The sequence below is a fragment of the Mandrillus leucophaeus genome, unplaced genomic scaffold, assembly GCF_000951045.1.
Source record: "Mandrillus leucophaeus isolate KB7577 unplaced genomic scaffold, Mleu.le_1.0 Scaffold614, whole genome shotgun sequence".
NCBI classification, from domain to species: Eukaryota; Metazoa; Chordata; class Mammalia; order Primates; family Cercopithecidae; genus Mandrillus; species Mandrillus leucophaeus.
The window spans coordinates 893,017-905,441 of NW_012106631.1; the positions used below are offsets into that span (position 1 = coordinate 893,017).

Sequence of the window (12,425 nt, forward strand, 5' to 3'; positions counted from 1 at the left end):
CAGGAGTAAAGGAAGTGCTGTGGGTGTTGGTTGGGGAAGAGATGAGTTCCAATTGAGCATAGGGGAGACATGAATTGGGAAAGATTTCCCAGAGGAAATGCCATTTGAACAGAACTCTGAGGGATAGTAGTATTTGGTATGAGGGCAGGAGTTTTCTGGATATGGGGGATAAATGCACAGAAGCAGCAAGCTGGGGGATATGTATAATCAAACAGATACTAGTGGTATTTTCTTTTATACTTTGTTCCATTATCTCCCCACATTCAGTCAGTAAATAAATCAAGGAAAAGTGCTCCCATTATTATGGACTTATTTGAAAATTGTTTAACTCCTCATTTTTTCCTCTAACACATTTTTACTTGCATCAGCTTTCAACAACTTCAACTAAACTTTGAAATATTCTCTTTGTAAGCTCACTCTTGCCTTTCCTTGTATCTGTTTAATTGGCCCTATGTAATAATTTGAAGTGATATTTTCATGACCTTGTTTTTAGTTACATTGCCTGCTTTCTAATCATCACTCTCTGTTGCTCTTCAAAATACACACAGAATTCTGACAGTAAGAAAAAAATGTACTCTTAGGGTTACTTATTTGTATTTAGTGATTTTTTATTTTTCATGTTTTTATTAATGGGCTTAATTTTTAAAGAGTTTTAGATTTACAGAAAAATTAAACAGAGGGCACATTGAGTCCCATGTAGCACCTTCCTCACACATAGTTTTCCTATTCTTAATATTCTAAGTCATTACTATTTGTTACAATTAATAACCCAATAATGATGTATTTTTTATTAATTGAAATCCATAGTTTATTGAGATAATTTTATAATGCCCTTTTTTCTGTTCCAGAATCCCATCTAGGGTACCTCATTACATGTAATTATCATGTCTCCTTAGGCTCCTCTTGGCTATGACAATTTCTCAGACTTTTCTTGTTTTTCATGACCTTGACAGTTTTGAAGAGTACTGGTCAGCAATCTTGTACAATGCCCTTGTCTTGGAATTTATCTGATGCTTTTCTCATGACTAGACTGGGCTTAAGTGGTTTGAGGAGGAGGCTCATTGATATAAAGTCCCACCTTCATAGCATCATATCAAGGGATCAACACAAATTATGACTTGTGTTGACCTTGGTCACCTGGCAGAATTAAGTTTCCCCACCATAAAGAGACTCATTTCCTCCTGCTCCTTTTCCATACTGCACTCTTTGGAAGGAAGTTATAGTCTGTACTTAAGGAGTGGGAAATTGTGCTCTCATTTTTTCATTTTTTTATTCCTCAAAACAAACTATGAGAAAACGAGGAAGGCAGAGTCAGAATTATTATTCCTCCTCTTTTCCATTTCACACATGAGGAAAACTCTGAATTTCAGGAATTTTACGTGGCTTAAGTGTGGTCACGACAGACAAATGGAAGAAACAGTATTAGATATCATGTATGCTCTCCAGTGCTTTCTCCAAGACAGATTTTTCTGCCAGCCTCAACCATGGCTCTTTAGGTTTTCCTTAGTGTTCTGTCTGTGCATTCTGCCCATTTCTTAGTACTTACAGTTCTCATTCTATTATAGTTGACTTTTGCTTATTTTTTTGACAATGTTCTTCGTGTTTCCTTTGCTCTTACACTTCATTTTTGTAGGCACTTAATTTTTTATTACAACTAGTTTTCCAAAATTGAATGAGATATCATTGACTAAGACAAGGAGACTCTGGGTGTTTATAGTTTATGTGTGTATCCACATGCATTCTCATTGTCCTGTTCCTTTCATGAATTTAAATATCTTAAGAGTATTCTAACTAATCAATACTCAAAACAGAAATTTCTGTTTCTATCTTCATCTTTAATGATGACAACATTTCTTAAAATGTTTTACTTAAATGAGTTTTACATTTTCCTTCCAAACCAAGAAATTTCTTCTTTCAGACTAAGTGGTCCTTGAGAAATGGAGAAATATAGACAAGATATGGCTGGAGTAGCTACAAAAGCCTCTTTCAGAAAATTTATATTTTTTGATAATGGATAATCTGCTAACAAACTGATTTTGTTCAACCCTACTCCAAAATAGTATTTTTTTTTTCTGGTTTGATGAGAGAGCTAAACAATATTTGAAGACAGGGGTATATTCTTATGTTTCATGTGCTATCCAGTTTCCTAAAGACTTCTGAGACTGCCAATGGGGTCAGAATTTGAGGCCCTGATGAAAAAGAAAAGAGATATTATTGAGGACATTTTTATGTTTTTATGTAAAGAGCTGGCAAGACTTGCATATATTTTGGGAGTCTTCTCCTTTGGTTATAACCTTCTTGGTACAAATTAGAGAGAAACTGTATTTGTGGTGGTCTGTGGTCCCATTGCATGTGCTGATGTGCACAGTGTGTGTGTGTGCATGCATGTGTGTCTATATGAGCTTCTTGGGAAGCAGAAAACATTAACCTCCCCAATTTAGTAACAATCTATTAAGAAAAATAGAAATACATTTAAATCAGTGAATCTCAAGAAAACTATGATCTGTTGTTGGCTTCCCTTGTACTTTTGTCTGAGTCAATGTTACCTGAAAAGTGAGTTATTTAATTTTCACTTTTCAATTTCAAGACAAGAATATAAGACTGATTTTTTCAATCCTTGCCTTCGCAACATAGATAATTTAATAAGCATAACTCAACAGCAACAACAGAACAAACGTTTTTTCATTGAAATATTTAATAAGTGAAGCCCTCATAGTTGCCTTGGGAAAACACTGGTTTAGTGGATGTTGTAGTGAGACAGTAGGAAAAGTAAAAATCTGAATGATCAGATCCCATTGTGTTTCTAAAACATAAAGTTATAGGTCCTGGATTGGATTTTGTAAATTCCTAATCAAAAGCAAAATATTAAGAAACCCCACTGGTATTTAATAATCCAATGGATCACAGTACCACATTGTTACAGTGGATCATATTTGATATTTTGTGATAGCAAAAAAATGTTGCAGACAGGATTGTTCAATTTAATATATTCTTAGCTGCCTGAAAATGCCCCACATACTTACAGTTATTGCATCAGACACTTGTGATTGCCACACTAAACTGTCTGTCCTCCCTTATATAAAGAAAGTACAATTTATCAGAAGTTTCCATAACTTTTTAACATTTAGTAACCAAGATATCAGATTAGAATAAACGATGGTTCCATATACTATTCCCATTCTAGCTGTTTAGTCAGTTTGTTCTCTTACTATATGAAATACCAACTTCATGCATGGTTGGATTTATGGAGAAATTATACTACATATATGTATATATTTGTGTGTGTATATATCCACATACATACATATACTGCTTTTTGTTATAAAAGTAATACATGCTCATTATGAAAAGAAAAGCAGTACAGTTAGGGATAAAACAGAATATGTTATTCAGTCACCTCAGGATAACTACAGTTAATATATTGGATAGTCTTCTATGCATATATGTATCACTCTATCTACATATATCTATCCTTTATTAAATAAAAATACCATTCATTTAGTTTTGAAATATTTTTCACTTACATGGCATATATTTTCATGTCAATACAGATCTACATCATTGTCTTTAAGCAGATATTCTTTGATGAACTTCTCATTCAGTTTTTGGATCATGGGGTTAGTCTTTGAGCCTTGGGCCTAGCATAAGGATCAGGAAAGGGGAACTAGGTCAAGAAGCCAAGAGGCAGATGCCATACAATGTAGGTGACAAAGTGAAAAAGAAACCCAGCCCAGAACATCTTCCTGCTGTGGAAGGGGCATGTGTAAGCATCTCTTCCTCCACCTCACCACTCCACACAACCCTTCATACACAGCACAATCATAAGAAGCCACCCAAGCACTGTCATAAGAAATATTTGATGGAGCAATTAGTTCTTTCCAGATACATATCTAGAGAGGGTACTGCCTTCCTTGTAGTCATAGTGATTGGACTGAGTGGGAAAGGAGATTTGATTTGGGTAGTGACAAACTTGAGGAAATTTGACAAAGACTCTCATTAATGGATAGCAGCAGCAGCAGCAGCAGCAGCACAATCAATGAGGAGAGGAGGATGCTGACACCTTAAGTGTAAGGCTGATGACACCTAACTTTGTTCCAAGAGTCACTTCCCTGGCCCCCTTTCTGAACTGCTGAAAGGTGAGAAATCTGGGATGTCAAGAAGAAAGCTTTTTCTATACCTTTTTTAAACCTTTGGGAGAAGGTTATATCAGAAGGAAACCACTCACCTCTGTCCTCCTCTCCTTCCTAGCTGTAAGCTATAGTTTCTGTATAAGGCAATTATTAAAACATTTTTATCTGTGTTGTTGAAAATGTTAATATATGTATTACAAGAAAGAATATTACATGCCTAATACATTATACCTATTTCTCTTACAGAAATAGATGACAAGAGGGTGCCCAACACACAAGGGGAAGTAAGTTTTTAAAAATATTTTTGTATAAATGTGTTCAAATCAATTAAAATGCAAAAATTTGCTTGATTTGATGTGATATAAATAATATGATACAACTGTAATAAAACTTTAGATTGCTCCTTCTGACTGAATAAACAGTAATACAGTGTCATTAAAATCTCTGCCTCTCGGTTACCTTTATTCTCTACCTATGTAATGCTAACCCCTGAAAAAACTTTTAAAATAAAACATCACTTTTAATGGCAAAATATGGTATTGACAACTTCAATTTATTGAGTGATTATATATACACACCACAGGCTAAGCCACGTAATGTTGGAATCCCAGAGCAAGGAGATGAGGGTGGAGGGATGACACCTCTTAAAGGGTCTTCTGGTATGTGGAACCAAAAGTCTGAGGCCAGAGTCTAGGGGGACTGAAGTCCTCCAAAGCCTGAGTAACTAGATCCAAGGGGTTCACCTAGAAATGTACTCAGATTTAAATTCAGCAGGCTGTCTGAACACTGTCACTCACTATTCCCCCCACGTACATGTGTAGGAATTTATATAGAAAATAGGAACCAGGAGAGGTTAGGAGAGTATATAACAGAGAATGTATGAAACACAAAGTGAATAAACTAGTTCCCAGAAATGAAATGAATATTGAATAGGATGCTGTACAGTTACTAATCAATTCCCTTGATCGCAGGAGTAGGCATACAGCAATACTTAAAGAGAAAAATGTAGAATGGGCAAAATATCAAATAGTGTATCACAAGACTTTTCTGAAAATTTTGTGAGATAGCGAAAGTGGAAATGCTTTGAAAACTAAACTCTTACATAAATACAAAGTACTTTTTATTAGTAAGTTTACACTGTGTTACTAAACAACAACAACAAAAAATTTCTGTAGAGTTGATTTTCTAGTTGATCTTTAAATATGTGTGTGGAAGTAAACATTAAAAATTCCTAAAGTGATTGCTTCTCAAAACCAGCCAGATGTGACTGAAACAGTGTAAGTGCCCCAGAAATGTCAATCATCCACACATTTAACATTAATGTAGAGTCACCCTGTCTATACCTGTGCATAGTATGTGGGTATCACAGAACTCTATTCTGGAGAAATTTGCTTATACTATTTGCTCATCTGATATGGATTTGGTAACTGTTTTGTTGAAAGTTTTAGTTTTCAGTTGATTGCTTCTGCATCAGATAAACAACATCTTGATGATACCTTTGAGGGCAGTTAATCTTTAGTAAGCACAAGGAAAGATGCCTCAAGCTCTGTTTACAACTTTGTAAAACAGTTTCTAGTTTCTTTCAAACCTTGTACATTATGTTCTTCCTAATGTGCATAGCAAGCCTGGAACAATCTTCAAAAAGTGTGTTGTAACTATTTACACTTGAGCTTTTCAAAGCAAAAGTAATTGCCCCAGATGCGAAAACTCATTGATTAAGACCTGTACCCTTGCCACATTAAAACATAAATCAACATGCTATTAAAATGGAGTCTTTGGCATTTTCCAGTTGGGGGTTAGACCATATAATTTATTAAACGAATAATATGTATATCCATTATATAGAGCTCTGTATCCTTATCTGTATTTTGATCCTGAAATAAGTTCTTATTTTTTGTCATTTTGAAATGCAGAATCTCTCCTTCAATAACTTTATCCCGATCCAATAATGCTTAGGTAAGAGTGTCACACAGCAGTTTTCTTAGGAAAGGACTTATCTTTTAAACATATGAAGAATGTTACCTCAACGTTACAATTTCAAGTAACTGGAGGTAATAGTTGAACATGTCAATTCAAGATGGCTATAGACTGCTCTTACTTTCCAAGGATCCTCATTGTCCCCCTTGAATCACTCAGTAACCCCACGAACAGATAGTATTATTCCCTGTGTTGGAATATACTTTGTCATGGAACTCAGACTGTTTTTTTCTCTCAAATGAAAAGGATTGGTGTCTCTTTTTCTCTTCCTTTTTAAAAATAAATTAATGTTATTAGGTAGGAAAGTAAAATGATTTCAAGGCTGCCGTGAATGAGGAATCTTATGATTAAGTAGACCCTACAACTCCATATATTTCTTAAGTCTGTGATATCACTAACGTGTATATAATTTCTCATTAATTAGAGTCTATTTCATGACAGGGAGAAATCAGAAAGCTTTTCATAACACGGCACAGTATTTATTTCCCTCACCGGTCTGATGGCATCGTATTTTGTAGGCAAATCTAAGGCTTTTACTTTTTTCTCTTTCTCCACAGTCTCAGAATGCATCCCCTAAGCAAAGGAAGCAGAGTGTGTACACACCACCCATCATAAAAGGTACTGTTCAGGTACTGTTTCGGGTTGTCATGAGTGCTGAATCATGGCTGGTTGGCCATCTGTTCTCTAAGACCACACATTTGATGATAAGCTAGATCTAGTCTCAGCTCTGCAACTTAGCAGTGTGATGTTCAGTAAGATACCTTATCTACTTAAAACTTAGTTTCATCAAGAGTAAAATATGGGGTTGAATAAGAAATAACTAGGGATCTCAGAATTTCAGTCTAGAAATTCAGAGTTTCCAAAATAATGACAAAGATTTTTTTTTTTACCCTTATTCGCATACTTCCTTAAAGAGATTTTTCCAGCAGCCCTAATTACTCTTGCCAGTGTTGGCAGATGATTACCATTTTCCTCTTGGCTAAAGCAAAGCAGAATAACTTGAATTTCAGGGAGACTGAGTATGAAGTTTTGCCTCATTGTCTTGTGTCAGGAGCAGCTCTGAGAATCTCAATCAAACAGCTATTCACTGTACATGTCACTCCTACTGAAACAACAACTAAGGATCTAGTTCAGATTCTGGAATTTTCCCCGGAATTGGAACTACTAAAAGAAGACCCATCAGTATCTTGCCCAATATCGGTTCCAGGGAAAGCATCTCTTATTTCTCACACTGAAATGGCCCTGATTTGAGGTAGAGTCTGTCCAGTCTACTCTCTCATGTTTTTTCCAGTCCGGTGCTTGGGCTGTGGGCCCAGTGGTTGATCATGCTCACTTTGTCCAGCTCAGTTTCAACTGCATGAGAGGCCAGCTGAGCAGCTTCCTCTGGAGTTTGGAGAGAGGGCTAAATTGGGAGTGAAATTTCCCGCTCTGTATTTGCTCTAGATTTGGAGCCTATTCAGGGAGGCAGGATATAAATGGACACATTAATAGCTACTTTCAGTAAACTTCCTTCCTCATGCAGCTATAAAACACCGTGTTTGCTTGTTCATAAGACTGCAGTACAGAATACAATCATCAGCATTATAGTTTATTCCAGGGTAATTATTGAGACTACTAGGCATCTCTCTCTGAAGATAAGTTTAATCACTTTAAAGATATTTTCCCCATTGTAAGTGATTTTGTACTTTCAAGACACATAAGTTTTGGCATGAATGGGCAACAAGGAAAAATATATGTTCACTCATTTAATGATTTCCTCTGCTCTATTTTAGGTTCGCTTAAACTAAATAAAGTAATACTGTTCTCATGTCCTCAGAGAATAATAGTATTTATTTTTAAAGGAAAATCTTAAACTGAAAGTCTCAAGGGCTCATGATGTTCATTATATTTAATTCTCAAATATCAAAAGAATGTGGGATCCTGACATTTAGGGAAGTTAGTCCTATTATACATTTTTGCATAAAGCCTTATACTGTCAAGTCCCCCCAAGATACTCATTTAATGATAATCATTTGTGGTCATAAGTTAATGCCTTGAGAAAGCACAGTAATTGTTTCAAGAGGATATCAGGGTATTATCACAAGTCATGTAGGTTCTCATTTATAACCAGTAAATACCTTTGGAAGGCCCTGCTTATGATAAAAGAAAAGAGAAAGCTAAATGCACGTATTTTATTTGGTTTACTGGTCCCTAAGAGCTAGAAATAAGTATTTTAAGACAACATGAGACAGTAGTAACATATGGCATGTTGTGAGCATTTTAAAACGCTTCGGTTATAAGAAAGATGAATGAGCAAAGGAAATGTTTTGAAGATCTTAAATATAATGATACAATTGCTCTGAAATGTATAATTCTTCAAATTTCAGTGGAATGGAACATGTAATTATTGAGAGTAAAAAGATTTGCTGAGGGCATAGTAGTACATGCCTGTAGTCTCAGCTACTTGGGAGGCTGAGGTAGGAGGATGGCTTGAGCCCAGGAGTTGGAGGCTATACTGCACTATGATCATGCCTGTGAATAGCCACTGCCAGCCTGGGCAACATAGTGAGACCCAGTCTCTAAAAAAATTTCTAAAACGAAAAAAGGAATTTGTACTCATAGATTCTTATTCTACATCTTGTTGCCATTTGTGAATTTTTAAATGACTGATATCTAAATATTTCAAGATATCTATTAGGTCTTTGTCTCATACTAAATTTTCTTTTTCCAGGTTGAAATATCTTGATGTCAATTATACCTGTTATTTAGTTATTTTGCCTTCATTCTTGATCTTCTAATAAGCTCCACTTTGCCTATATCATTCTAGAAGTCCATCATTCAAAATGAACCTAATGGTTAAGATGTGTTCTGATCAGAAACTTTTGGAGACTTCAATTATGCCTGAAACCTCCTTCAACCCAGATACTTTAATTCTATTAATGCAACCCAAAATCTTAGCAGCTTTTTGTGGCAGCATTACACATTGTTGACAAACAGTGAGATGACTCTAAAATCAAAATGTCCAAGTATTTTACAGGTACAGCTTTCCATATTATTCACCATGTATTCCCCATATTGATGTCTTAAATTAGTTTATATCAAAAACAATACAGTACTGTCATCCCAATTGAATTGCCTATTGTTGGAGACAGACTGTTACATAGGCATGTTATATTTTGTATCCTGATTCTGTTATTCACTCTATTTTCAACTATCTCAATTGTGTGCCATCACAGATAAGATAAACCTATTTTGTTATTTTTATCTGATCCATAACAAACATATGAAACAAAACACAGCTAAAAGAGAGCCCTGCAGCAGTCCACATATCCCCCTCTAATGCATATTGATCCCCTTGTTGCCACCATTTAACCGTTTATCAAATAGACTTATTATATCAGGGTTCCATCCCTTCATCAGAGGTTATCATCAGCACTCCTATTAGATACATTGTTGTATTTCAGATACCTTGTGCTAACCATGAGTCATAAACTTACGATATATATTGTGCATTAAAATGACAGAAGTTGAAGTTTGCATAGAAAACAGACTTTTTCATTACCTTGTGTAATATAGTGTTTCATGATTATACACATGGAAAGTTCAGATTATCAGAAAAATGACAGCTAATGACTAATACTCGTGTACATTTCTCTGGTGTTTATATGGTGGTCAGCCCTGTAATTTACAGAACAGCCAATTAAATTATTGTTGGACTGCTTGAATTATGTTTTCAGAAAAGTGGATTTGAATGTTAGATAGGAAGTGGCTGACTCATTTCTATCCCCATTGTGTGTGTGTGTGTGTGTGTGTGTGTGTGTGTGTGTGTTTTACTGGAATGCAAATGCCTTCTACTGAAGAAAGCAAAGTGCTATTGATTTAAATGGAAATTTGAACATTAAACAAAGCAGCTGACTTAAAAATGACTTTGTACAGCAGGGCCTATTAGTATTGCATTACCATTCTTAATGCATAGCCAGTCAGATTTTTCATTTATTTCTGTAAAACATCTTTTTCCTCCCATTCTTCATAATTTCTTGTAAAGACTTCAGTGTCTAGACAGTTTTCTTCTATGTCAAAAAGACTTCTTCTCATATGTCAAAAATACCTTTGAATGCTCACAGAATTTTAACACTTAAGCTTTTTTTTTTTTTTTTTTCCTCCAAGGATGGCTATGATCGTGATTTTTTTTTTTCAACCTCTTCTCATAATAAAGCAATAAATACAAATACAGAATAAATCAGAGAGCAAACCAACCTGGCCCAATAAGAAGCCTAACTTGGATTTTGGAGGGTGGAAGATGAAAGTGGCAAGAATAGCAAGGTTAAGACATACTTCAGATCACCAACTGAAGCATGATCTTCCAATCAGGGAAAACTGTTGATCATGGTGATTTCCTGGAACTCAATATGAAAAGACATGGACTTTGGTGGACAAGCTATCATGGTTTCAACCTCAATGCCACCACTTATTAGCTGTGCAACCTTCAGAAAATCAATGGGTTGTTCACCCCGGAAAACAACAAGAAAGAAAAATACATTCAAATATGTTGGATGTATCTGGGAAGTAGAAATGAAGATAATGACCCAAGCCACACAGTTAAGGCAAGCCACATATACATCTGCAGCAGGAAGTGTAAAGGGAAGTTTTACTGGCACAGGGGCAAGTTCATGTAAGCTGCTTGGAAACAGAGTTTATTGGTTTCGGACGCTCAGAGCCAGATTTGGCATCAATTAATTGCCACTATAATTAAATGACAATTTAATTACATTGCCGGACATACCTGTCCAGTAACGGCTGCAGAGGCCATTACTGAACCGGTGTTATTTTGAGAACATCTTATCTGAATTGCAGTAGTCCTAAAGAAAGAATTTCTTGTGGGGTTATTTTAGCAAGTCCTTGAGGCAGTCTTTATCTCAGCCTTGCCAGCATGAACTCCTCCTTTTGGCTTTTTGCTTTAATGTGTTTGGGCCTGACAAAAAAGTGATTTCATCATAGTATCTGCAACTTTCACAGGGTTAGCCTGTCTCACTTCTCTCATGGGGAAAATGAAAGTGTTGCTTACCACACAGGATTGCTGTAGGGACTGAAGGAAACATAACGTGTAAAGAAAATGCTTAGATCAGGCACACAATATGTGGAACTACTTTGAATAATTATTTGAGCCCTGAATTGAGAGTGGTGAATACTCCTCCTCTGTCTCTGCTTCACCCTGCAGCATGAAGGAATGATTCTGAGAGGGACAGAGGAGAGGTGGAAGGACTTCCAGGAGAATGAAATAGCTTTGTTCTCATCCCAGTGGGAATTGAAAAGTCAGGTTTAAGATGCCTAGATATAAAATCCATGTGGATTACCACACTTGCAATATTCATTCCACTTTTATTTAGCACCAAGCCTCAGGTAGGTGTGTGAGGTTTATCTTCAACATTTTGCTTTCTTTTAAACAAATGTGGCTTTTCCTTTATGTCACTTAGCTCCAGTCCTCAGACACCATGCCCCTTATTTTCCGACTATTATAACATTCCTGTAAGAGATACTGATATTTAAATTAATAAACCTTGTATTTCAAAAAAGCTGAAAAACAAAATGATAGCTGGTGGTGAATTTTGGGGTGCTATAGCAGGTTATGCAATAAATATTTCTTGCCAGAGGGATGGAAGGAAATCATCACACCATATAAATGCAGCCTACACTTAGGCAGCGTAGGTAAATTAACCATGACTATATTGGAATGTGACCAATTCACTCTTCCTGATTTCAAACCTCCTTATAATTATGACTCAAAAAACTCTCAAAAGGAATAGACCAGCTGTAATATCCTATTCTCATTACCCGTTGCACATTGAAAATTGAAGGCAGGAAGAGAAGGCAGCAAGATCTCTTAGCTTCTCATCAGGCGTCTCCACCACACTACATTCCTTTTATAAACACTCCTGTCCCTCTGTGGGTGTTCTTCAGGTATTCATCACATTTGCCTTTCTAAATCTTAGCTTATTTGTTTGTGCAGGCTCAGTCTGCTTACTGTGTAGGGTGGGGCTTATGTATGCCGCTCAAGAAACATTTTGACAGATTTCTAGATAACAGGGAACATTCTAAATATATACAAGTCTTGCTTGCTTTTTTTTTTTTTAACCCAAGTAAGCTCCTATTTCCAGACTCACTTCCTTTGCTTCTCTTTAATTTCTTCCACTGAGTTTTATGCTCATCTTTCCTTATATCTTTGGATGTGGAGGGTGGAGTCAGGTTAGAGAAGCAATTTGAGAATGTACCTTTCTTGCAAGTCACTAAGATGTCTTTTTTTTGGAGGTCAACATTGAGAGAGAATGAAGGAAGAGGAAA

General features: G+C 35.9%; 1 protein-coding gene across 4 annotated transcripts in view; it reads left to right on the plus strand.

Moving 5' to 3' along the window:
* Positions 1-12,425, plus strand: part of PPP1R1C (protein phosphatase 1, regulatory (inhibitor) subunit 1C) — a 147,655-nt gene that overhangs the window by 71,691 nt on the left and 63,539 nt on the right. For all 4 annotated transcript variants that reach the window (XR_001008230.1, XR_001008229.1, XM_012000050.1 and 1 more), the window contains exons 3-4: positions 4,377-4,414; positions 6,665-6,725. Coding sequence is in view for 2 of the 4 variants with exons in the window: in XM_012000050.1 (XP_011855440.1) it covers positions 4,377-4,414; positions 6,665-6,725 (99 nt within the window). In the remaining 2 variants the exon portion in view is untranslated. The remainder of the gene's footprint in view (positions 1-4,376; positions 4,415-6,664; positions 6,726-12,425) is intronic.